This window comes from Tenrec ecaudatus, chromosome 13 (assembly GCF_050624435.1).
Source record: "Tenrec ecaudatus isolate mTenEca1 chromosome 13, mTenEca1.hap1, whole genome shotgun sequence".
Lineage (NCBI taxonomy): Eukaryota > Metazoa > Chordata > Mammalia > Afrosoricida > Tenrecidae > Tenrec > Tenrec ecaudatus.
The window spans coordinates 104,115,112-104,141,035 of NC_134542.1; the positions used below are offsets into that span (position 1 = coordinate 104,115,112).

Sequence of the window (25,924 nt, forward strand, 5' to 3'; positions counted from 1 at the left end):
GCCACCCAACCAATTCTGTGAGAAGAAACGGATCTAGAAGCAGCCTCATCTAACCTCAGCAGCCTCATTCATCTTGATTATCATGGCGCTCACAACGTCATCTGCATCGCTGATAAAGGTACCGCCGTCGCGGTTGCGTCTGCGCTTGCCACTCATGCTCTTTTTCCGCTGCAGCATCATCTCAAAGTCCGACAGGAAGTCCATACTAAGTAACAACACATAAACAAGTTAAGAAGACCCGTTAAGAAGACCCGAGTGTCAGTCAGCCCTGTATATACACACTTCACCAGTTAAAAGACAACTTTCTAAAAAAAAGAGACAACTTTCTTAAGTCTAATGCAGCGCGACCTTCTTTTAAACAAGCACATTTGTACATATGTATTTTTATACTTGAGCCCTTGGTATCAAACTCATTCCCCCTAACCCCTGAATCCTTGAGATAAATTATAAATGATTATTTTCGTATCTTACACCAGCCACTGTCTCCTTCACCCATGTTTTTCTGTTGTTTGTCACCCTTGGGCGTTATACTTCCATCACTGCAATTGGTTTCCACTTTCTCTCCCCATCTCCCCCTACCCTCATGGTATTGCTACTTCCATTACTGTTCCTGGGGGTTTCTCTGCCCTGGAGTCTGGGTGTTGAGCACTCTTATCTGTACCAATGTACATGCTCTGGTCTAGTGGTTTTGTAAGGTAGAACTGGGGTCATGATAATGGGGTGGAGGAAGCATTAAAGAACTAGAGGAATGTAGTGTGTTTCGTCTGTCCTTTGCTGCACCCTTCTTGGCTCGTCCCTTCCTTGTGACCATTCCGTTTGAGGGGATGTCCAATTGTCTACAGATGGGCTTTGGGTCTCCACTCCGCTCCCCCTTGATTGCATCAATATGATCAGTTATTCTGGGTCTTCTGATGCCTGATTCCATCAAAACCTCATGATCACACAGGCTGTTGTGTTTCTCTTTCATGTGGGCTTTGTTGTTTCCCAACTAGATGGCCGCCTGCTTAACTACAAGCCTTCAAGGCCCCAGATGCTTTATCTTTTGATAGCCGGGCACCATCAGCTTTCTTCACATTTGCTTATGCACCCATTCTGTCTGTCTTCAGTGATTGTGTTGGGAAGGTGAACATCAGAGAATGCCGCCAGGTTATTAGAACAAAGTATTCTTGCATTGAGGGAGTACTTGAGTAGAGAACAAATTTCCATCTGCTACCTCAATACTTAACATTTAAATATATGTACATAGATCTATGTCCTTATCATTATATAAAAATATATTTACCATGTACATGCCTGTTTTTATACCTCTATAAATGTCCTTTGCCTTCTAGTACTTTCCTCTATTTCCTTTTACTTTTCCTTTGTCCCACTATCGTGTATGACCTTCATCCGGCTTTCAGTAATTTCTCTCGGCTATACTGCACTTTGATCAAGGCCCACCAGGCATTCTACACTCTGCTCGCCACTGATTTTAGATCACTTCTTGCTTCCTTATCCCTGGGTTTGTTAGTTATCCCCTTCCTTCCCCCACCTCCACCCCTCCTATGTCCCCCCTGGAACTGTCAGTCCCGCTGCTTTCTCCTTGGGACTGTTTACCCTGACTATCGTACATAGAAAGACACGAAAAAACAAAAGCAACAACAAAAAAAGCCTATAAATAGTTCCAAGTCTTGTCTGTTGACTTTTAAGAATGTTTTCCAATTGAGTCCGAAGCAGTGCCCAGCCCTGGCCCTCAGAGACTTCACTGCTTTGCTCCCCTCTTAACTGTGTTTTTGAGTTGTCTTTAACAAAGCGGCCATCTAGTCGGGAAGCAAATAAGCCCATATGGAAGAAGCACACCAAAAGACCCAAAACAAAAACAAACGATCACATCGATGTATCAGAAGGTATCAATGGGTGCTCACTTCAGCAGCCATATATACTAAAATTGGAACGATACAGAGAAGATTAGCATGGCCCCTGCACAAGGATGACACGCAAATTCATGCAGTGTTCTATATTTTTTACAAACAGTGGGAATTGTGGCCGCCCTGACCCCACAGCCAGGCGAGATGCTGGGGGTGTGCAACAGAGCAGCAAGGGGAGCAGATCAACCAAAGTCTCCAGGGAACACCAAAACAGACTGTGGGGCCAGGGTGTGGTGCCCCATCAGACTCGACTGCAAAACACTTCTAAAGGACAAGAAATAGACCTTGAAGTATTTGTAGTTTTTTCTTTTTTGTGTGTCGTTGGTTTTTTGTTTTAGCTATTGTTTTATTTTCTATTTTGCTTTGTTTTGCTTGGTCTTGTGGTTGTACATATTATTATTGTCTCTGCATGTCTATCTAGATGAGTTAGGTGGGATAAACAAACCGAAAGAGAGAACAAAGGGATGACAGTTGGGGAACATGGAAGAGGGGTAGGAGGGGAAAGGAAGTGGGTGTTAACAAACCAAGGGACAAGGCAACAACAAATGACTGAAAATCAATGGCAAGGAAGGTATAGGAGATCTGGCAGGGCTTGATCAAGGGCAGCAATAACTGAGAGGAGTTACTGAAACCCAAATGAAGGCTGAGCATGACAGTGGGACGAGCGGAAAGTACAAGGAAATAGAAGAAAGAACTAGGAGGCAAAGGGCATAAACAGAGATCTAAATACAGGCATACACATATGTAAATGTATTTATGTATGACGATGGGGAAATAGATCTATGTACATATTATTTATAGGTTTAGTATTAAGGTGGCAGATGGACATTGGGCCTCCACTCAAGTACTCCTCAATGCAAGAACACTTTGTTCTATTAAACTGGCATTCTATGATGCTCACCTTCCTGACACCGTTGCTGAAGACAAAGTGGATGCATAAGCAAATGTGGTGAAGAAAGCTGATGGTGCCCGGCTATCAAAAGACATAGCATCTGGGGTCTTAAAGGCTTGAAGATAAACAAGTGGCCATCTAGCTCAGCAGCAACAAAGCCCACATGGAAGAAGCACACCAGCCTGTGTGATCACAAGGTCTCAATGGGATCAGGTATCGGGCATCAAAGAACAAAAAATCTTATCATTGTGAATGAGGTGGGTCGTGTGTAGAGTGGGGACCCAAAGCCCATCTATAAGCACTGGACATCCCCAGTTGGGTTGTGGGAAGATGACAGGCCAGTCAGGGTGCAGTATAATACTGATGAAAACAAACAGCTTTCCTCTGGCTCTTGAATGTTTCCTCCCCCCCACTAACATGACCCTTATTTCTACCTTACCAATCCGGCTAGACTAGAGCATATACGTGGGTACAGATAGGAGCTGGAATCACAGGGAATAAAGGACAGATAAACTCCTCTGGACGAATATAGAGAGTAGCCATACCAGGATAAGGAGGTTGGGGGAGAAAGGTGAAACTGATCACAATGACCTACCTATAACCTCCTCCCAGGAGGTGAAGGAAGACAACGGACAGTGCAAGTCATGAATTAATAATTTATAAATTATCAAGGGTTTATAAGGGAAGGAGGGAGGGAGGGGAAAAATGAGGAGCTGATAACAAGGGCTCAAGTAGGAAGAAAATGCTTTGAAAATGATAGCCATATATGTACAAATGTACTTGACACAATGGATATATGTATGGATTGTGATAAGAGTTGTACGAGTCCCCAATAAAATGACTTAAAAAAAAGGGGGCATCAATGGGATACTTATCAAAATATCCAACACAATGAGAAAGAGGGGCGTTGGAATGGAGACCCAAAGCCCATCTGTAGATAACTGAATACCCCCTCCCCCTCCCCGAGGTAGCATTAGGAAGGGATGATTCAACCAAGGAGTAGTATAGCAACGATGAATCACACATCATTTCCCTGGTTCCTGAATACTCCCTCCTCCCACTACCATCACCCAGTTCTAACTTAGAAATCTGGCTGGACCGGAGAACGCACTGTGGTACAGAGAAGAGGTCTGGACACATGTAAAGATAACCCCTCAGGAACAGTAGTGGGAGTAGCGATATCATGAGGGTAAGGGGATCATGGAGGCAGGGAGGGGAAAGGAAAGAAAGGGGGACCCCATCACAAGGTTGGATATACAGCCCACCCTCTAGACCAAGTAACAGAAATGTGGGCGAAGTAGACAACAGACAGTGTAAGACATGAAATCATAATAACAATATATAATTAACCAAGAATTCACAAGGGTGGGAGGGGAGGAGAGAGGTGGAAAAAGAGGCACTTAATGTTTTAAGAATTCTAAGAACCCCCCCCCAATAAAATGATTTTTAAAATATAACAAAAATAAAAATAAAAACACGCACAAATTCCCTTTTTAAAAAGAACAGAAACTTACTGCTTTCCTCTCTTTATGTTATCATCAGAATCTGAGTCTTCTGCTTCCTTTATGTGTGTTTCATCTTTTTCTTCTTCCAAATCTTCTTGATTAAAGCCCTAAAAGTCAGGGTAAGTTAGGCAAAGTTTCAATCTCCTTATAGATTTTATTCTGTATACGGCTTTTATTTATTTATTTTTAATTTTTGCAAGTTTTTAAAAGAAATATTTTATGTACGAAAAAAATTATCTAAGTATCAGAAAGTATACAGAGAAGAAGTTCCCCTCTGTCTCCTATCACCAGTTACCAATTTTCTTCTAGAAAGTCTCTATTGTAAGCAATTCTATATACATACATATATATATATATTTAATCTTTTCTTTCTTTCCTTTTAATATGACCTAGCATTTATCTGTATGGTTTGAATTTCCCTTTGGCAATACTTATCGGACACCTGTATATATTTCAGATTTTCATCCAACTAAAATGGGTAATCTTTCCTTTTTAGCTTCACACTCGATGATACTTTGGGGAAATAAAATCAGTCATTGAAAACCCAACAGCGGGGAGGGAGGGGAAAAAAAAAGAGGACCTGATGCAAAGGGCTTAAGTAGAGAGCAAATGCTTTGAAAATGATTAGGGCAAAGAATGTATGGATGTGCTTTATACAATTGATGTATGTATATGTATGGATTGTGATAAGAAGTTGTATGAACCCCTAATAAAATGTAAAAAAAGAAAGAAAGAAAGAAAACCCAACAGAGCACATTCCTACTGACATGTATGGGATTGTTAGGATTGCAATTAACTCAAGGGTTAACTATTTTTCAAATTTGCTCTTATTATATACTTCTAAAAGTCCTTTTGCTCTAGATGTCATTTACTACTCTTTCGATGAATTATTCCATTTTCTCCCTGTTAGTTTGGAAGTTATATATTTCATATATCTTTTTAATTGCTAACAATTACAACACACATCTTAACTTATCAAAGTCTACAACTGTACTTTTACATGTATCTGCCAGGACCTTTGAATGCTTCCTAATTTGTTACTGCCATCATGTTTTAATTTCATGTACATTTTAAATCAGATTTTCCATTTTGTGTAGTCAATGCTTAGACAGACTCACATGTCGGTTTTTCTTTTTCCATCTTTATCTTTGAACTTACACTTAGGATCACTTTCTTTCTACCTAACAACCTTTAATATTTTCTTCAGTTGATATATATAAAAATTAATAATTCCCTCAGGTTTTACATGTCTCACAATGTCCTTATTTCATCTTCATCTTTGAAGATTATTTTTGCTAATATAACATAATTCAATGTTTACAGTTATTTCCTTTAATACTGAGTTCTGGCTTTTATTTTTCCTGTTGAGAAGTCAGCTATTGGTCGAATAGATGCTTTTTTGATGTAATTTATTTCCCTCACTGGTTGCTTTTTATATTTTCTTGTTTTCTTACAATTTCATTATGTCGTATTAATGCATAGAATTCGTTTTATTTACCCAGCACGTGGTTTCTTCAATCTATCTGGTTATATTGTTTCTTCAAGTATGTCGTCTGTTATGTAAGTTTTAACCTCTTTGTGGTATTTTAATTTGATATTTCAAACCTTCTCATGTGTAATCTGTCTCCTAATCTTGTACATTTTCACCCTACAGCCAAACCGAAGAAACTTAAATCTGCGTGAAGTAGAAACCTGTGAGATGTGAAATTCAAACACTGCACCAAAAAGAGCAATAGAAAAGTAGTTAAACTGCATCTAGTCTTAAGATTCTGTCAGTTCCGGCTCTTAAAAATTTCACTGTAGTTTTTTTTGACAAAATTTTTTATCTTTTATGTTGCCAGTCTTTTTATAAAAGTGATGCCTGAAATTCCTACAGCTAGAGCTTCTAGGCCTAGTTCCATTGTCTGTCATTACCACTGCTTGTTGCATAACTGTTTATCTTTATAACTGTACCTAAGTGTGTATTTGAAAACCTGTTCATAGAATTGGAGGTCTATGGTGGTGTTACTTTTATCCTGAAAATAGCATTATTATTATTTCAGGACACTAGGATCATTAGCTAACAGATTAAGAATGAAAGTAATAAAATTCCCGAGATTAGTGTTTACTAGGTTATAAAATGACTTAAAGCTGGATAAAGTCCATGCAAGGGCTATTATAACTTCTAATTCACCCATATACCTATAGTGTACTGTTTGAGTTCAACCCAGAACATGTCGTTTAAATGGATGGGCCCCTACCCATTGCAGGGCACATATTACAAATTTTGTCTCCTTAGTCTCTAAGTTCCAAAAAATATGAAGCATCCTCTCTGGTATGTTTTCCAGAATAGGCAATCACATCTCGGGATAAGATATTCTAAATACTGAGCTTACTACTTAAGTTTCTGTCTTCTGTTGGTTCTTGACTTAGTGATTCTTTGCTGGCGTGTTCCTCTGACAATAAGCACATTAAAAAAATTATGTTCCAGCTATTTTAATTGCTGTTAATAGTTGGGCTGCTACAAATTACCCCAAATCAATGCTAGAATCAAATGTCACCCTTAACAATATTAATTGCCTTGCTTCAACTCAACAGGCCCTTCCCCTTTTAATCCCATCTTTTATTTTGCTTTTATACCTCTACCTTCTTTTATTCCACTTTCTGAATCCATTTTTTCCTCAATACATCTTTATCCCAACTTACCGCAAAAGTCCATGAGAACTACTGTCATAAAAACAAAAACCACAGAACGCAGTTTAATCTTGTACTTACTGTAAATTCCTCCTCCTCTTCATCACCAGATTCTCCAAATATATCTGCAATAAGGTTTCTAGAGGAGAAATAGAGAAAATGTTTTTCTTCTCATTTGCATAAGAACCATAAAAAAACTTTTTAGAAATTAAGAATAAGCTACACATAGTAAAATGTGCAGATCTACAGTTTAATAGATTTTAACAAACGTATATGCTCATGTACCAGCACACTAATCAAGATACAGAGTGATTTCATCTTCCCAGAGAGTTCCCTTGTACCACTTTCTAATCAGTCTCAGCCTGTGTGCCTCCAGTGCAGCACTGCTCTAATTTCTATCACCAAAGATTATAAAGACAATACATGTCCTCATACCTGTTCTCTTTGCTTCTCTCCCTTAATCTGTAAGATGCAGTTCAGACATTCAAACAAAAAACCTACGTCTCCAAAGTATACATTCAGGTGACATGTATTACACCTCAACAGAAATTTCAAATAATTTACAAAAACTCGACAAACTCCTCTTTACCATCTTTACAAGAACCTTTCAAAGCTCCTGTCACAATACTATCACTTACTCTTCTTCATTCCCGGACTCACTGTCACTCCCAAACAAATCATTCTCTTCAGTCTTCTTGTCAGATGCTTCTTCTTTCTCGACTTCTTCTTCACTGCCGGAAGTCTTTTCTCTTCTGCCTGTCTTTTCCGATAGAACATCACTGTCAGAATCATCTGCATCAGAGACAACACGACTCTTCTTTGCTGTTGTAAAAAAAAACAAACTTGTATTGTCTTATGAAATATAATTAAAAATAGTCCTCATAGTAGTAAGTAGGAAAAAAAAAATCAAAGGATCTACTGACATGTCATTTAGATGCTACCCACAAGGTCAGCAGTTCGAAACCATTGTCTACTCCTTGAGAGAAAGACAGGCATTCTACTCCCATAAAAAATTAAGTGTTACGGGGAAAAGGGGGGAAAATGAGGAGCTGATGCCAGGGGCTTACATGGAGAGCAGGTGTTCTGAGAATGGTGAGGGTAGTGAATGTAGAGATGTGCTTTATACAATTGATGTATGTATGGATTATGTAAGAGTTGTATGAGCCCCCAATAAAATGATTTTAAAAAAAAGTTAAGTGTCCTAAAATTGTGGTGATGATTGCACGACTCTTATTTATATAACTGAACTATTGAGTTGTCTGACCATGGGAATTACATGCCAATAAATCTGCTTAAAAAGAGGGGGTTGGGGGAATCACAGTGAAAATGGGGTCCTAGCATGCTGGGCTACTTGAAGAGACATGAATTTCTAAATGTAGTCCCCTCTAAAACCTTAGTTACTATTTGTATGGGATCTAGTGATATCCAAATAACTATAGATTTAGTAAGTAGTTTTCATGTAAATAACTTCCTTGGAAACATTCCCCATTCTGGTAGAAAACAAACAAACTGCTACAACTCCTCAAAGGAAAGTTAACATCGAGAAAAGCCAAGGGGAACCAATTCCCAGTGAAAATTTTAAAGCATCAAGTTGAATGACAGAATCTAATGACACAAAGAAAACAAGCAATGCTCGACAGCTACAAGCTTACATAATAAATGAGGCCACATCCCAAATAATCCCTTACATGCTTTCTTTTCATCTTCACTATCAGACAGAACAGCCACTTTCCTCTTCGTTGGTTTTTCCTCCGCTCCCTCTTTTTCTTCATCTTCATCACTCTCAAGTTTCGGCTTTTTGGGTTCCTCCTCCTCGCTGTCAGAACTGGGAAACCGTTTCCGCTCAGTTTGGCCATCTGAATGAACGGAGTCATTGTGCACGTCAGCATCCTCCCTCCTGTTCTCCCCTTCACTGTCAACGTCCGACTCAGGCTTCTGTTTGTGCCTGGAGGCAGCAAGCTCCGTTTCTGAATCGCTGGCCTGTGCCTTCTGCGGCTCCTCACCCTCAGAGTCACTGACTCTGGGTTTGGGGAGCTCCTCACTTTCTGAGTCACTGTTGTGGGGTTTGGAAAGCTCCTCATTTTCAGAGTCACTGGCCTGATGCCGTGGGGGGTCCTCGCTTTCGGAGTCACTGATGCTGGGCTTGGGAAGTTCCTCTTCATTTTCTGAGTCACTGGCTGGGTTCCTTGGAGGGCCCTCGCTTTCAGAGTCACTGACGTGGGGTTTGGGGAGCTCCTCCGTTTCAGAGTCACTGGCCTGATGCCGTGGGGGGTCCTCGCTTTCTGAGTCACTGACGCTGGGCTTGGGAAGCTCCTCCGTTTCAGAGTCACTGGCTGGGTTCCTCGGAGGCTCTTCGCTTTCGGAATCACTGACTTGAGGCTTGGGGAGCTCCTCATTTTCCGAGTCACTGCCTTGGTGCCTTGGGTGCTCCTCACTCTCAGAATCACTGACTGGAGGTTTTAGAGCATCTTCTGCCTCCGAGTCACTGGCAGGACTTTTCGGGAGCTCTTCAACTTCTGAATCACTAGCAGCATGTTTTTCAACAACTTCGTTTTCAGAATCACTTGCATGCCCGTTAAGAATTTCTTCATTTTCAGAGTCACTAACAGGTAATTTCCTGGTCTCTTCCCTCTCAGAGTCACTCCCCTGGTGATTTATATCCTCATTTTCAGAATCACTTGCAGGAGGCTCTGGATGCTCTTCAGATTCAGAGTCACTATCCTTCTGCCCGCGAAGCTCCTCACTTTCAGAGTCACTGGCATTAAGATTTGGGAGGTCATCATTCTCAGAGTCTGTTACATGATGCCTTTTGGTAAGGCCATCTTCTTGATCACTAGGTTCATTCTGAAAAATAAAGTTAGAAAAAATTAGCAAAGTGCAAAAAAAAAGGTCAGTGAGATGTTAAAAACTTAAAAGTACTTTTTAAAGCACGAGAATACAAAATCCAAACCAAGTGACATCGGGTCGACTGCAACTCTCAGTGACTGTATCTGAGGCTTCCCAGTCTTACTTTCCTCGCACAGAGCAGCTGTACAACACTTCCTGCCCCAAACTTGATACGCACATCCCACTTTATTGAAAGGCTGCTGTCTGCAAAATGGCTAAGCTGGATCAAAGTAAAGCTGAAAAGCATCATCCTGGAGTAAGTATTAGATTAATTTTGAAGAGCTAATTAAACATGAACAAATTTAAAAGCCTATCATTCTTATCTAATTCTTTATCTCAGAAATCTACCTATAGTTTCCAAAGAAATGCCAGCAAACATGTATTCAAGTTCTTTTAAGTAAATATTGCTACTATGGTTCCAGTTCACACATGCGGGAGTTCATTCCAAACAAAATGTGTTTAAATATACCTCTGCAATCAGCTGCAGAAAAGTTCTCTCATTAATATACTTGTCTTAGTCTCAAGTAGGGTGCCTTCAATAAAAGATCCAATCACAAAAGTGTCTTCCGAGGGGATCTGCTGCGGATCAGTTAAATTCAAGGATAAGGTCCGATGGGGTTATCTGCTCCCTTAAAGATATATAAGGGGCTGTTATTGTTAGGTGCCAGTGAATCGGTTCCAATACTTTGCTACCCTATGTACAACACAATAAAACAGTGCCAGTTCTGTGCCAGCCTCACAACGCAAAGGCATAGACCCCGATACAGGCTCCCTAGGAGTTGGGATCAACTGGACGGCAGTGAGTTTGGTTTGGGTTTTTGGAAGATGTGTTCACTGTCTAGAACATAAGTGGGGCAGGCATTTCAAATGTTTTATTGTGGTAAAATATCTAATCTGTCATTTTAAGTATACAATTCAGCGGCACTCATTACATTTGGAATTTTTTCAGCTATCACCATTATCTATTCCCAACCCTTCATCACTCCAAACAGAAACTGTACGTATCTAGCTATGATTCCCCATTTCTCCTTTCTCCAGCCTCTGGTAAATTTCTTAATAATGTATACAAACAAAAAGCAAAAGTCCAAGCCCACTGTCATCACCAATTCCAAATTGTAGCAAACCTTTATAGGTTTTCCAAGACCATAAAACTTAAAAAAAAAAATGTTTCTCCATTTATTTTCATTTCTTTTAGCAATGCTTTATCATTTTCAGTGCACATCTCTTCTGCTTTGTGAGGTTTTTTTTTGTTTTGTTTCCAAACCACTTTATTAGGAGCCAATCCAGACATGTGGGATTATAAAGAGACTTTTCCCCAGTTTTGTCACCCCCAGAGACATGCCAAGCATTGGGGTATTTTTGCTGGCATGTGGGGGAGGCCAGATACTTGCAGGCATGATCAGTCCCCAGACTGCAGTGGGCCCAGCTCCTGAAAGACCTACAGTCATAGATTTGGTTCCTGTAAGTGGAGTTCACACCCTACCGAGAATGGTCTCTATCAGTTGAGCCAGGGAACAGATCAAACCAGCTCAGTGACATCCAAAGCTAGGCTGCCATCCTGAATCTAGCATCCGCCCATCTTGTCACATGTATGCCCCCAATCCCTCCTCTTCCTATTGCGTGTATGTCCCTAGATTGTCCCTCTCTCATTGCTGTATAACCTATAGTGCAACCCCTTCCTGTGATGATGTCTTTACCTGTAATTAGTAGGCTTGCACTCCCCGCCAAACATATATAGGCCTGGGTTAGCAATAAAGAGCCCCCCTCTCTATGCAACTCCCTTGACCACTCATCAGCTCACTAGGCTCGCTCTCCTCTCCCATCCTCGCTCCCTGTTCCCTTTACCCTCCTTCCCTTCACCCTCTCTCCATGTAGACCAAGAGGGGCTGAGGTGAGCATGCTACCATGAAATGTGTCTGACTCCATTATTTCAATCTCTCATGCTCTCTATGACTTTGATATAATATATATCTCAACTGTACAATTGTGCCTATCGAACCCATGATTAGTGGTGGGGGTGTTGGCATCCCCCTTCCAACCACAATCATACCACTTCATAGGTCATAAATTACTTACCAAAACTGATAATCATACCTAATGATACCATTAAGGGAAATCATTACCTAACTGCCATATTACATTATACAACCAACGCTAAACCACTGAGAATTATGGTGGCGATAAAATGATACATATTTTGAAGGGATACAATTCAATCCATGATAGTAAAAAAGACAAATGAAAAATATTAGAAAAATCAACTAACATACAACAAAATAAAACTCAGGTTTACACAAAAGGGTTCTTTAACTGTTTTCAAATTTTGAGTTTCGTATATAACTGAATATTTAATGTAAAAATGTGCTAGTATATAACATATTTCCTTTTCATTTTAAAGAATGCGTATTGTAGAAGATAAATACAAAAAAGTGTGAGTTCAAATATCCAGGAGGCATTCTTAACTTCCAACTCAATGGAATCTGTGGGAGTATGCCTCCCTCGCAAGAAGACCTCCAGACCTGAGAGCAGAGGGTTGTAACAAGAACGTGGTGCGTGGGTCATTAGGAGGCATAGTGAGTGGTGCCACTCCCATTTCCACCCTTGGTTCCTGGACCTGTGAGTCCTGACTCTTGGAGAAACACCACCACATTCTGGACACTGGTTCCGAGTATATAAAGCTTTCTGCAAAACATTGTCCCAATCCTGCAAGATGTTGCTACCTAGCTTACTGAGCCTTAATTGTGTCTTCCGAAGTCCATTCCAGAGTTTTATCAAGGCAAATGTTTCCAGATGAGGGGGAACACGGTAAATCAGTAGATTCCATGAGCATGAGCCCAATGCCACAATTCATCTGCTGTGAAGTGAGCCTCCTGACCTGAGGTGATGCTGTGAGGGCTATCATGCTGGTATTTAGCCTTAGATGAAGTTTACATTTCCAAGCAACTCGATTCTGAAGACTCAAGCCCAGTGTATAAGGACTACCACCAACCTTACGTCATTCAATGGCTAGACCTCAATCAGACGGATCTGGGTGCCCACCTCGTAACTATTTCATAGTCATTTGAACTCTCTCTTCTGGCAAGTCAAATGTTCACCTGATCTAGAATGTTTCTGCTTGTATGGATCCAGTAAAGATTAAATAGGCATCCCAGCTTTTGCACTCCTAGGAACACCCTAAGTAGGCAATGCTATAGGTCTTTAGAGGCCAGACTATTCTGATACTACTTTGACTCTGCTTTCCATTGCAGTAACCTCAACCAACTTGAATGCTGCCACTTGCCCCCTAACCCCACGGAACTGAATCAGCCCCATTGGAGGCAAGTGTCTTAATTCAATTGGAGTAATTCTCACAGTCAAGCCTAGCTGGCATAAAATAGAAATCACAGGAGTCTTCAGAGCCATTGGGGTTACCTTCACAAATTTGTTTCTTACTGTTTTGGTAAAAGGCATAACATCAGGGGACTCCTATGGAGCTACTCTTAAATGTCAATTTCTCAAATTCTTTGGATATCTTCTTCTATAGTATACCAAGGGAGATAGGGGTCTTCAATTTAACTTAGTGCATGTCATCTCCCAACCATGCTTCAGCAAACCAACCAAATAAACTATTAAGATACTCCACTAATTTCTCTTGGAGAAACACTGAATGAAGAATCTGTACTCAGTGGGCCCATGATGATAAACTCAGACTGGCCCAAGCTTATGTTCCTTGCACCATTATCCCACACCCTTGATAACCCTCCCCACACATATTCTCCAAGTTACTGTCTGCACATATTTTTAACACTCTAGCAATTCTTTTTTTTTTTTCACTCTAGCAATTCTTTAGGAGTATAGCACACTTCTTCCTGAGTCACCATCTAGATTTCACTTTTGGGGACACACTATGACTTAAGCTTGTAGTTGGGCTAATCTCAAGTGTGTGTGGGGAGGACAATGGTTTTACTAAGAGTGGTTTAATCTCTTCAGTAGGAGGGGTGGTGCTGGTGGCTGGAATGGCTGGATGTAATCTAGGGTCTAAATGTCTTCATCTTCTGGATTATCAACTCATATAACCCCATCCAAGTTCAGGGTTCTACTTCTTTCCAATCAGTGCTCTGCTCTCACGATAGTATCAGATACATTGCTATGTTGAGAATTAAGCTAGCCTGTAATTCAGCTAAGCTGGGTTTGGTTTTCAGCAATATCAGATGTGTTACTTTCTTTCATGGCACAAGAAGCTTTGAGGTTTTTATTCGTCATTTGAGCTAGGCTTCCAAAACTCTTTGATTTCATCTTTCTTTTTACCAGTTTGTATATTGTAAGCAGAACCTACCAACCAACCTGACTGTACTTCTCATGCTAACAAAATTATTGAAAGATATCAAACACATGCTCACCCAGAATCTCACTTCTCATCAACACTTCATCTACCCCCGAGTTGGTGCTATTTTTGTTTGTTATTCTGGGTAACTCGGAGAAATCTTGAAAAATTCTGTAAGAAAAATATTGAATGTTGCAGGAAGCATCAAGAGAAGAAGGAAAGAATATAGTCACTGTGCCCAAAAGAACTAGTTGACATTCTACCATTTCAGGAGGTACATCACTTAAGAACCAACGATGCTGAAGCAAGACTGTTGAAAGTGCATTGAATACATTAGCAAAAAGAAGGGTCTGGGAATTAATGGACTACCCGCTGAAATGTTTCAGCAATGAAGCTGAAGGAGGGAGGCGCAAAAAAAGGGAAAGAAACGGAAGCAGCACTCACTTGTCTGTGGTAGGAAATTTGGAAGACAGCTACTTGGCCATTTTTGTGCCCATTCCAGAGAAAGGTGACCCAGCAGAATGCTCAAAACTACAGAATAATATCACTGATTATTACATGCAAGTAAAATTTTGCTGAAGATCATCAACAATTGTTGCAACAATACATTGACAGGGAGCTGTAGAGGGTCAGGCTGGATTCAGAAGAGGACACAGAACAAGGGGCATCATTGCTGATGTCAGATGGTTCTTGACTCAAAACAAATAATAGCAGAAGGATGTTTACTGGTAGTTCATACTATGCAGAGGCATTCAACTGGGTGGGCTACTATAATAAACTGTGGAGAGCCTGGAGAAGGAAGGGAATTCCTAACGTTTCACTGTGCTCATTCAGAACTTCTACAAGGATCAGAAGCGATTGTGTAACAAACGAAACAAGGGAATTTTGAATAGTTTAAAATTAGGAAAGGTATGTGTCAGGCTTATCTCCTCTCACCATCTTGGGTCAATCTATATGCTAAGCAAATCATCAGAGAATCTAGATTATATGAAGAATGTGGCAACAGAACTGGAGGAAGGCTTATTAACAACCTATGATAAGCAGAAGACACAACATTGCTGAGTGAACGTGAGAAGAAATTGAAGCACTTGCTGACTAAGATCAAGATTGCAATCTTCAGTATAGATTACAACTCAGTGTAAGGAAGATCAAAATCCTCACAGCTGAACCAATAGGTAGCATCATGATAAATGGAGAAAAGGCTGAAGCTGTCAAGGATTCTGTCTTGCTTGGATCCACAACCAACGTTCATGGAAGGAAGCCAAGGGATCAAAAGACATATTGCATTAGGTAAATCTGCTGCATAAGACTTTAGAGTATTGAAAAGCAAGGATCTGACCCAAGCCATGTGAGAGTTGGACACAGAATCAGGAAGACTGAAGAAGAATCGATGCACTTGAATTATGGTGCTGCAGAAGAATACTCAAAGTACCATGGAGAGCTAAAATGAACAAACCAATCTTGATTGGAACAAGACCAGAGTCCTCCTTAGAGGCAAAGATGGCAAGACTTTGTCCACGCTTTGGACACATGGTCAGAAGAGACCAGTCTTTGGAGAAGGACATAATGTTTGGTAAAGTGGAAGGGCAGCAATAAAGAGGAAGGCCCTCAAGAGGGAATGACACAGTGGCCGCACCAGCGGGTTCAAGCATAGGAGCAATCATGAGGGTGGCACAGCACCGTGCAGTGTTTCTTACTGTTGTGCACAGGGGCTTGATGGCACCTAGTAACTATTTTTGGTATTAGTTTTGCCACTTCATACCACGGACTAACAGTGTTCTACTCACAGTGACTGACTTATCTGTACTTAGAGAGCCAGGGCAGAGTTATCTGAGCTATAAGGTCTAATTAGACTTGAGAACCAATGTAGGAAACTCATATACTTTTATTTCTTAGAATTACTCCTGGTACCAAATGTGTTAGGTTGGATTCTTCAGTGCAGTAAAACCAATGATGCTTGTATATGCATATATGTTGAAAAAGATTTATATCAAGAAATGGCTTACACGGTTATAAAAGTAGGTAAGTCCAGCCCAGTTCAAGTCCACATGTCAGATGTAAGCTGACGGCTTCTCCTGACTCCTGTAGTTGCAGGATCTGACAAACAGGAAGCAGGAAAACAAAGCAGGAGAGCCACAGGCTGGTGGATGTAGAGCTGAGTAAATCTGAGGCCGGCCAAATAAATCCAAGGTTGGCAGTCCACTAACAGCTCCTGGGATTGGCAGGCAACACAAGAGATCGAGGAACCAGACACAGGTCCAGCAAAAGGCAAAGGAGCAAGAGGGAGCTCATATCTGTTCACACCCCCAAGCAGGTGTCATCAGTCTTTGACTTGACTGATAGGTTGGGTTCCACCCCACTTTCAACCAGATACGTCTAGCTGACATAAAATCTAACCATCACAGAGAAGATGCTTCCTGAAAGTGAAACCTATCCAACTTCAAGAATCACTTGGGTGAAGGCAGTTTCAAGACACCGTTATCTGACTTACTGCCCTTTCTTCGTTCTCTGCTTTAAGATAATGACTGCAACAGAGTGTCTACTGCTGACACTGAGTAACAAAACACCAGTCTGTGGTAACACACGGAGACCTGTGATTTGCAAAAACTACTTCAAAAAAATCAAAGAACCTTCAAAGAGAATAATTTTTGTAGAAAAGACTCGTTGTCCTGTTATATGGAAAGACAAAGGGCTAATGTACATGATCTCAACTATTCACAATGCCTCAATTAAAACCATGCAGAACAAAAAACCTACACACAGATTACAACAGGTATATAAATTGAATGAGCACAACAGTATTTAGTTAACAGCAGTATCTTATACAAAAGTACAAAATGGTATAAAAATGTAGCCTTATTCAATGTGCTTCAAGTTTAGTGCCACTATAATTAAGAAAAAGTGAAATATAAACACTTCCTACTTTAACTAAAGAATGAGTAACTGAAAATTCCAATGACTGCAGCATAGAACCGGGCAGTTCTTTCAATAACTCTAGAAAAGCTTTGTACAAAGATTCACATTTGGGGCTTTCAGGAAACTTAAAAGATCACATTTGAGAAAAAAATAGTAACTAGCAGGGAACAAAATATCCTGCGAGGGGATGAAAAGTATGCTCTTCCAAAGGAAAACACAAGACTCAGTGTGCTTGTGAAACTTTCTGTGTACCATTGTACGCAGATATATGCTAATAAGAAACTCTCATTAGATATATGGAATACATTTCACTTCAATGATGTCTACAAGTGTACTACAGTTTACTTACAAGTAGCCATGCTGTATTCAATTGTCGAAAAAGAGCCAGATGCACATGATGGCTTGGCTTTAAAAATACCTGGTCAGCAAAGTTTTACTATTTCTTTCCACACTTGTAATGAGTTTTGGGTTAACCCAGATAAAGCTATTTGTCCCTAAATGTTCTTTGAAACTTGGAGTTTGGAAAAACAAACAATTTCAACCAAAACGGGTGCCTAAAAGCCATTCGGTACATGAACAGAAAAAGAGACGATTTTACTCTGAGCATTGTGTTCTAGTGAGGAAGCATCTAATGCCAACAATCCATTGTTCACCCCTGTTGCGCATTTTAAAAACTAATTTTTCAAAGGTCATCTCACCTTGAGTCAGATTTCGTTTGGGGAATGGAGAAAGGAACCAAGAGTCCCCAATCTAGCCTTGCCTTACGGTTACTAAGCTCTTTGAACAGGCTTTCCTGTGACAACGGTCAGTGCATTTCCACAGAAAGGCATGACACACACACCTCCCCCTCCTCTTTGTGTCTGTTTTTAAGGTGTTTTCACCTCTTTCGGTAGGTAAACTAGAGATGAGCAGTTTTCCCTTTTAGAAAAGAAACAATAAACACTCAACATGCCTTGTGTAGAGCCTCAAATGAAAAAAATCTGCCCTGTATTAGGCTGCTAATCATTTCAACTGCATTTCCTCCGCCTTTGGTGATCCAGGCTTCAACCACAGGGTACCTGGACTGCGCAGCATCGTTCTTGTCATACTGGAGGGCTCGAACAGGAATGCTACTAAAATGAACCTGACCTTTACCTTAAACGCACATGTTGAGATGAAAAAACGGAATACTCCTTTGTCCTTAAAGTGGAAACACCCATGAGAGCAGAGGCAGAGAACAGGTTTCCATATGATTCTAACCCCTACTGTCTTCAAGGGTTCCCAGTATTTGGCAACTTAGGTTTATCATATACTTGCCACCTATGTCATATTCTTTGTTTTTTGTTATATTTCTTAAATTCTGCAGACTAATAATTTTACCTTAGATGGTGCCCAACTATCAGAAAGAAGAGAGCCTGGGGGTTTAAACCAAACCACTCAAAGCTGGATGGGTAATTCTGAATCATTGCAACCCTATAGGGCAAAATAAGAACTGACCCCTTTGGGTTTCTGAGCCTGTACATCTTTATGGGAGCACAGAAGACTCATCTTCCACCTGAGGAACACTGGTAGTTTCTAACCGCAAACCCTGAGGCTAGCAGGTCAATTCATAGTCCACTGTGCCACCAGTTTCCTGTGGGAGGGGGGTGGTCTTAAAAGGGTTGTATTCAAAGAAAGGTGTCAACAAGTCAATGTAGACAAAGTACGCTGGCCTGTTTGTTGTGATCAAGGCATATTTAATAAAATCTATGATCAGAAGAGGGGATTATATTACAGCTTAAATTTCTAAGTACCCAGGTTGGCAAAGGTCATGGTCTGCAGTAGAAGCCCAAAATCCATTAATGAGTTTCCACATAAATTCAGCCCCATTGAATTCCTTGTGACTATCAACAAGCAGCACTAGCAATGTTGTCCTCAGGCAGAGTACATTAGAGAAAGATTACAGTCACTCCCCTCGCTGATCCAGGGAGATACAGCACAGCCCTTGGGAACTTACCTGTGTATGCCCTTAAAGGAAAGTAGTGTGCTAGAGTTACATCCTGACTGCCTTGGTGGAGGATCATGGGCCAATCTGGTAAGCACTTCTATCTAACATAATACAAATTTCGTAATCATAGTCTTGTTTCCACTTCTTTAGTTTTCTGCTTGTAACTAATGTATTGATATGCTGCCAATCATGATTCTATGAGTTTTTCATTGCCATTTCCAAATCCCTTTAAAGTCTCTGAATCTCCACCATTTGACACCATTATGACCTCATGCTGATGGTCCCACATCCAGATGATGTTCCTGACTTTTCTTTTCCTAAGACTGAATAAATGCTCTCCTTACATTATATGAGATTTGGAGAGGTCTCTTTTTGTACCTTAAAATACAAAAAAACTACATGATATAAAAGTAACTAAAAGATAAGCTTTATCTCCATCTACAATTAGCTCTCTGACCTCACCTTTCCTTACTCACTATGCTCCAGCTACATCAGCGCTGGACAATGTTCCTTGATGATACCAAGAACACTCCCACCTGAGGACCTTTGCCTGGAATGTCCTCCCATTATAGTGCATGCCACTTCCCTCCATGACTCTGTTACAATGTCACTTTCACAGTAAGAGCTACATGGACTCATAGCCCAGTGGATTAAGCTGCTTGCTAATCGTTAAATTGGTGGTTCAAACTCACCAGCTGTTCCATGGGAGTCCCATAAAGACTTCTAGCCTCAGACACCCTATGGAGTAGTTCTGTTCTAGTCTACAGGGTCACTCTGGCACTGAAACCTGCCCTTCACCTTGGCACTCTACTTTCATTTTCTTCCTTCTCCACAGCATTTATTACTTTTAACAAATGATACAATTTTAAAAATGTGTATTGTTTCATGTCTTTTCCTCACCACTGGAGGCTAGGAGGCGCAATTCCTGGAACCCCAGGGCCAGTGGGGAAGATAGTCAGAAAGGTCAGCAGACAGACCTGAAATTATGTATGCTTGTTCATGTTTTTTCTTGCTAGGGTTTTTAAAAATCTCTTTTATTCAACCTTCTGTTTTCTTTTTGTTTTGTCTCTGTTATTGTCGTTTTGCCTATCATACATAAGATAGTCATGGGAAGCAAGCCCAAGGAGAAAGCATTGGGGGAGGGATTTGGGGGGAGGCGGCGGCAGGGGAAAGGAGCGATAAGTAAATAACACCATAGACAGGGAAACAACTAGGCAATTAAAATCAACAACGAAGAAGTCGTAGAGATTCTGGTGGTGTTGGAGCAACAGCAATCTAGCTGAAAGGAATTACTAAGAGGCAGAAAAGGGTGAGCGTGATGGTGGGACAGGAGGTAAGTAAAAGGAAACAGGAAAGATCTAGGAAGCAAAGCTATGGACAGAGGTAAAACACAGATATGCATTTATGTAAAAAAGAGGTATTGGCATAGATAGATATATCTATATATATCTATATAGATATGGCAATACAACGAGAAAGTGTACAGACTTTGGGCCTCCACTCAAGCTCGTCCTCAATGGAACACACTGTTCTAACAACCTGGTATTCTGGGATGCTCACCCTCCCTACCAATCACTGAAGACAAAATGGGTGCACAAGTAAATGTGGTGAAGAAAGCTGATGGTCCCCAGCTATCAAAAGATATAGCGTCTGAGGTTTTAAAAATTTGAAGTTAAACAAGCAGTCATCTAGCACAGAAGCAACAAGCCCACACAGAAGAAGTACACCAGCATGCGAGATCATGAGCTGTTCACAGGATCAGGTAACATGCATCAAAAGACCCCAAACATAAAAACATAATGTTGAGAATGAAGGGGGTCTGAGAAGAGACCCAAGACCCATCTGTAAATAATAGGACATGTCCTCACAGAAGGGTCACATAGAAGGGATGAAGTCAACCCAGTGTGCAGTATAGCACTGATGAAACACAATATTCCTCTGGTTCATTAAGGCAGACTGGAGGAAAATGGAGAGCTAACAAGCACGAGAAAGAAAAGAATATTCTGAAATTGATTATTTTGGTGATGATCAGATAACTGTTCTTAATATGACTAAGTGTTAAACTGTATATGTGAATTAATGCCAATTATACACCAATAAAACAAAGAAAATCATAGATAACTTAAAGCCCTTAAAAGAAATTTAACCACAACATTTTTACATGTTTTAGTTTCTATCAAAGTCCAATGATTGATTTATTTATCAAAAAGTTTTCCTGATTTTATTTTATTAATAGTGTGCAGTAAAAACTTTATTATTTGGGGGCCCAATACTTATCTCACAGTGCCACTAGGGATTCTTAAACAAAACAAGCCTAATAAAATACAAGGACAAAACCTCTCCAAAGATGTTGCTTAAATGGTACCTCTGAATGGTGTTCTACACTTCCAGTGTCTGATCCAGAGTGCTGCTCATTTACATCATCCTCAACGTCTGAGCCCGAATCCCGCTCATCCTGCACTGGGGTAGCGCCACCATCATCTGCTTAAAAATAAATCAAACCAAATTAGATGACAGCTACAGCTAAAACAAATCAAGAAGAAGTCTAAGAATAAAAATTACCACTCATATGATAAAACGATATATTATTCTAAACAAATATTCATTAAAATTTCAACAACATAACATGTATTATCACACATACAACAATAAAAAGATCTTAACTATAATTGTGCTACAGTTATGAATCATAATGTAAACATCTGATATGCAGGATGTATTTTCATTGTTACAAATTAAACATAATTAAAGCAGTGATTAATCACAAATATATGTACATAATTGTGAAGCATTTATTTCTAATTACAAATAAATGAAATTTTGTCTTGAAGCATGGTGTAGCACGTTTAACAGTCTTCACCGGGTATGCGGGCCTTTCTTCATGTGGGCAGACCCACCTGGAGAGAGAGAGAGAGGAGCGGTGTCTGGGTTCCTAAGACCATCTGAAATAATGTGTTTTCTGATGGTCTGAGGTGTCTCCTGTGAAGGGGTCGTTCGCCCTCCCACAGGTTGAGAACTGCTGCCACAGGACCAAGCAGGCCTGCCCCTGTGTTTGAAAGGTCTACTCTTCACAAGAGCAGACAGACACCCTCATCTTTCTCCTGTGGCTGCAACACTTACCACTTTCCCACTCTCTAACGTCTCATGGGATTTATTGTCTTTTACATTGGGTCTTTCTCCATTTGAATGAAGGTACCAGAAGAGTAGGGATGTGGGTCACTGCTGAATCCATGAAACCCAGGTATACAGACTGATATATAACACTCCAATGCAAAAGCATCAAGTCCATTCTGACACACAACTCCATAGGGTGAATAGAACTGTTCCACAAGGCTTCTGGGGCTACACATGTCTTTATGGAAGCACATTGCCTTATCTTTCTCCACAAGAATGGCTTGTGGGTTTGAACCACTGACCTTTCTCTTAGCAGTTCAATGTTAAGCCCACTGCGCCACCAGAACTCCATCATAATGTTCATTAGAAACTTAAAAAATTGGGGGGCGGGGAGAGGAGAGGAGAGATGAGCTGATACCAAGGGCTCAAGTAGAAAATGTGTAGAAAATAATGATGGCAACATATGTACAAATATGCTTGATATAATTGATGTATGGATTGTTATAAGAGCTGTAAGAGCCTTCAATAAAACCTTTTTAAAAACCTTATAAATGAAGACAAGGATCTCTAGTCTAGAAATACTGTAAACACATTCTCTAACATTAAAAAAATTGGCAATGAATGGCTACTTAAAACCTTTACGCTACAAAGTAAATCTACTGAAAAAAATTCATGGCTGGAAGACTTGGCTATTCAAATTAAACAATTCTTTTCTTTTTAATAGAGCAGTCAATTTCAGGGAAACAAAAAAGTTGTGTAATGATGAAATCATAATTATACTAATGAGCATAGTTAAAGATTATTTATATAGTTGTATTAAAAACATTTGAAAACCAGTTGAATGCAACTAGTGGGAAGATGAAAGAAAGCACATGAGATAAAATAGTGTCTCCTATCCAAAAAATCATATCATTGTGAAAGAGGAGGAGTGCAGAGTGGGGACCCAAAACTCATCAGTAGGCATCCCCTTCTGTAAGACATCCCCTTCCAGAAGGGTCACAGGTAGGAGATGAGCCAGTCAGGGTGCAGTATAGCAACGATGAAGCATACAACTTTCCTCTACTTAAATGCTTCCTTCTCTCCACTATCATGATCCCAATTCTATCTTAAATCCAGTTAAACCAGAGGATGTACACTGGTACAGACAGGAACTGGAAACAGAGAATACAGGACAGATGAACCCCGCAGGACCAGTGGTGAGAGTGGCAATCTCACGAGGGGAGAGAGAGAGTGGGGTGGAAAGGGGGAACAGATCACAAGGATCTGCATATAACTCCATCCCTGGGGGACGGACAACAGAAAAGTGGGTGAAGGGAGACGTCAGACAGTGTTAAGATATGACAAAATAATAATTTATAAATTACCAAGGGTTCATGAGTGGGGCAGGGAGGGAGGGGAAAAACTAAGCTGATAACAAGGGCTCAAGCAGAAAGCAGATGTTTTGAGAATGATGATGGCAACACATGTACAAGTGTGGTTGGCACAATGGATGGATTGTGATAAGAGTTGTACGAACCCCCAATAAAATGATTCTTTAAATGTATTGTCTCCTATCATAGTAGTAAATCATTAAAATGCTTTAATAATGCTGTTCCCTAAGAGAACATACATTAGGGGCATTATGGTTTTAAAAAAAAGGAGGGGGAGATGGAAAATGTCTGTAAAGGGTCTATGGTAAGTCAGGGAACTTATTTTTGTTATGTCTTTTAGCACACAATCCACTTCCATTTCCAAGACCATTTCTAATGGTCTTATCATGGTAAATCAAACCTATTTTGAAAGCATTAGAAAACAAAATCGGAGTAAACGACTTTAAATGCATTTTTGCAGTCTTTAATATTCACTGCCACGGGCATGGAATCCATGTGAAATCAAGACAAGAGTTCCACCTTTAAACAATAATCAAACACTTTACATATACAATGTCCCCTGCAAAGGAGCATTTCCACTGGAAATCACCCTCAGGCTATTGAACACAGAGCATGCCTCTACTAGGCCCTGATTTACTCAACTTTGTGTCAACAGTGCCTAGCTCCGGGCCATCACTGGATGGGACTCGAGAGGTTCACTGAATCAACGGAGGAGGAGGGGGCTACTTTGGTGGGGAGAAAGAAAGCGCTCAAGGCTAACATAGGACACAAAATCGCCCTAAGTAACGGACAGGGATGCCTCCTTACTCTAAAAGATGTATCCAGTTCAAACAAGAGTCCCACTTAAAAAAAAACACGCAAACGGGGAGCCAGTTTTCCGGGGGAGATTAAACCTGCGTTCGACTCACGACATGCAACAACAGCAACATCTCGAAAAACCTCCTAGGATCCCCCGGCCCGCGGAAAAGCTCCTTTGGAGTTTCGGAAACCGCCGAAAGTTCCCTAGACACCGGACCGACTGTGGGTGTGGCGCAGCAGCCGGCAGTGCTTGGTTCTGTTGTGCACGGTGTCCCCTGGAGTCGGAACCGACTGGAGCGCGCCTAACAATGGAGAAACCTCTCCTTCCCTCGCACTTTGCACACCGCACCTCATGGAGTCCAAGTCGCTTCCGGGTTTCCGCAAAATCCACAGCCGATCCAGAAGACGGCTCTCGAATCCCGCCTCGCAGGTGTTAACTTTGGGGTTCGCCGGGTGCCCGGCTCGAGACGACGGTCCCCGCGGTCCCCTCCCTCCCTCTCCCGCAGAGGCGGAAGGCCGGCGAGGCCGGCCGCGAGCTTGCTCCGCCCCCAAGCCCCGACCCTCCACCCTCAGGCCCAGCCCCACCTGACTGGTCGCCGCCGTAATACTCCGAGTCCATGATGGGCAGGCTCTCGGCGGGGAGTGTCAGCGCCCCGCGCCGCCCTCCCGTCACCTTCTGCCCGCAGAGTGTCCCTCGACGGAGCGACCCGAAGCCTTCCGCCCGACCCGAGGTGTGGGGAAGCCGATGGCAAAACGGCAAGCGCGGCAGGAGGCGAACGCTTTGGCCCAAAGGCCGGCGGGAGTGACCGAAGGCGCTCTACTTCCCAGAAACACCCCTGGGCCAAAATGGCGCCTACCCACGACTCTTTGAGGAACGCAGTGCGCTTGCGTTACCGCCGATCTACTGGCCAATGAAAGGACGGGACTGCGGTGACGTAATACCTGGTCGCAGAGGAGCATGCTGGGAAAACTGATCGTGAGCTCGGGCTTCCATTGAGAAGCCTGGAGGACCGGCTTCTTTGAAGATCCTTCGATCGGTTTGTTTTGGGGTGTCTTTTTTTGGTGTGATCTCTCCCCCTTTGGGGGAAACATCGTAGTCACTCGGCGGAACAACGAAGACCCACTAGATTATATTTTCCAGCATACTTTTCCCCTCTGTTGAGGATTCATGGCCGGAGTAGCAAAGCCAATATACTAATACCCTCAAGTCAGTGAGGAACAATTCATCAGAAGGGGTAGAGCAACACAGACTGTCTTGATGGTTGTCCGTTTGAAATCAGGCTCCATGGAGCTTATATACTTGGGAATTCACACCCTGGGAAGGAGTAACATACTTTACATTAACTCGGATTTCAGGAGAGTCGTGGAATGCAATTGTTGACCTTGAGCAAACCCACAGAACAATAGGTTCCTTAAGCCTTAGGGACTAGTCTAAGGATGCCTCTGCTGACTTATTAGCAGGAATTAACTTTCCTTGTGATAATTCTCAGAATTATCTGAAGGAAACATTTGTTTCTGAACAATTCAGCAAGTTATAAAAATTTCAGTCTTGGAGTGAGACAATAGCGCGATAGGTTAACCACAAACAGTGAAT

At 41.3% G+C, this 25,924-nt stretch overlaps 1 protein-coding gene and 1 non-coding gene across 4 annotated transcripts in view; one reads left to right on the forward strand and one right to left on the reverse strand.

Annotated features, from left to right (window-relative positions):
• The window catches only part of IWS1 (interacts with SUPT6H, CTD assembly factor 1), a 48,640-nt gene extending 23,446 nt beyond the window's left edge, over positions 1 to 25,194 (reverse strand). For 2 of the 3 annotated variants that reach the window (XR_012779375.1, XM_075529926.1), the window contains exons 1-7: positions 24,916 to 25,194; positions 21,414 to 21,532; positions 8,666 to 9,821; positions 7,616 to 7,799; positions 7,059 to 7,116; positions 4,314 to 4,411; positions 55 to 205 (exon numbers count right to left, since the gene is read on the reverse strand). Coding sequence is in view for 2 of the 3 variants with exons in the window: in XM_075529926.1 (XP_075386041.1) it covers positions 55 to 205; positions 4,314 to 4,411; positions 7,059 to 7,116; positions 7,616 to 7,799; positions 8,666 to 9,821; positions 21,414 to 21,532; positions 24,916 to 24,949 (1,800 nt within the window). In the remaining variant the exon portion in view is untranslated. The remainder of the gene's footprint in view (positions 1 to 54; positions 206 to 4,313; positions 4,412 to 7,058; positions 7,117 to 7,615; positions 7,800 to 8,665; positions 9,822 to 21,413; positions 21,533 to 24,915) is intronic. The other variant, XM_075529927.1, reaches the window with a different exon arrangement.
• On the forward strand, positions 1,897 to 2,004 carry LOC142425084 (U6 spliceosomal RNA). Its single transcript, XR_012779460.1, has one exon. It is a non-coding gene; the product is annotated as a U6 spliceosomal RNA (small nuclear RNA).
• Positions 25,195 to 25,924: the final 730 nt, after the last annotated feature.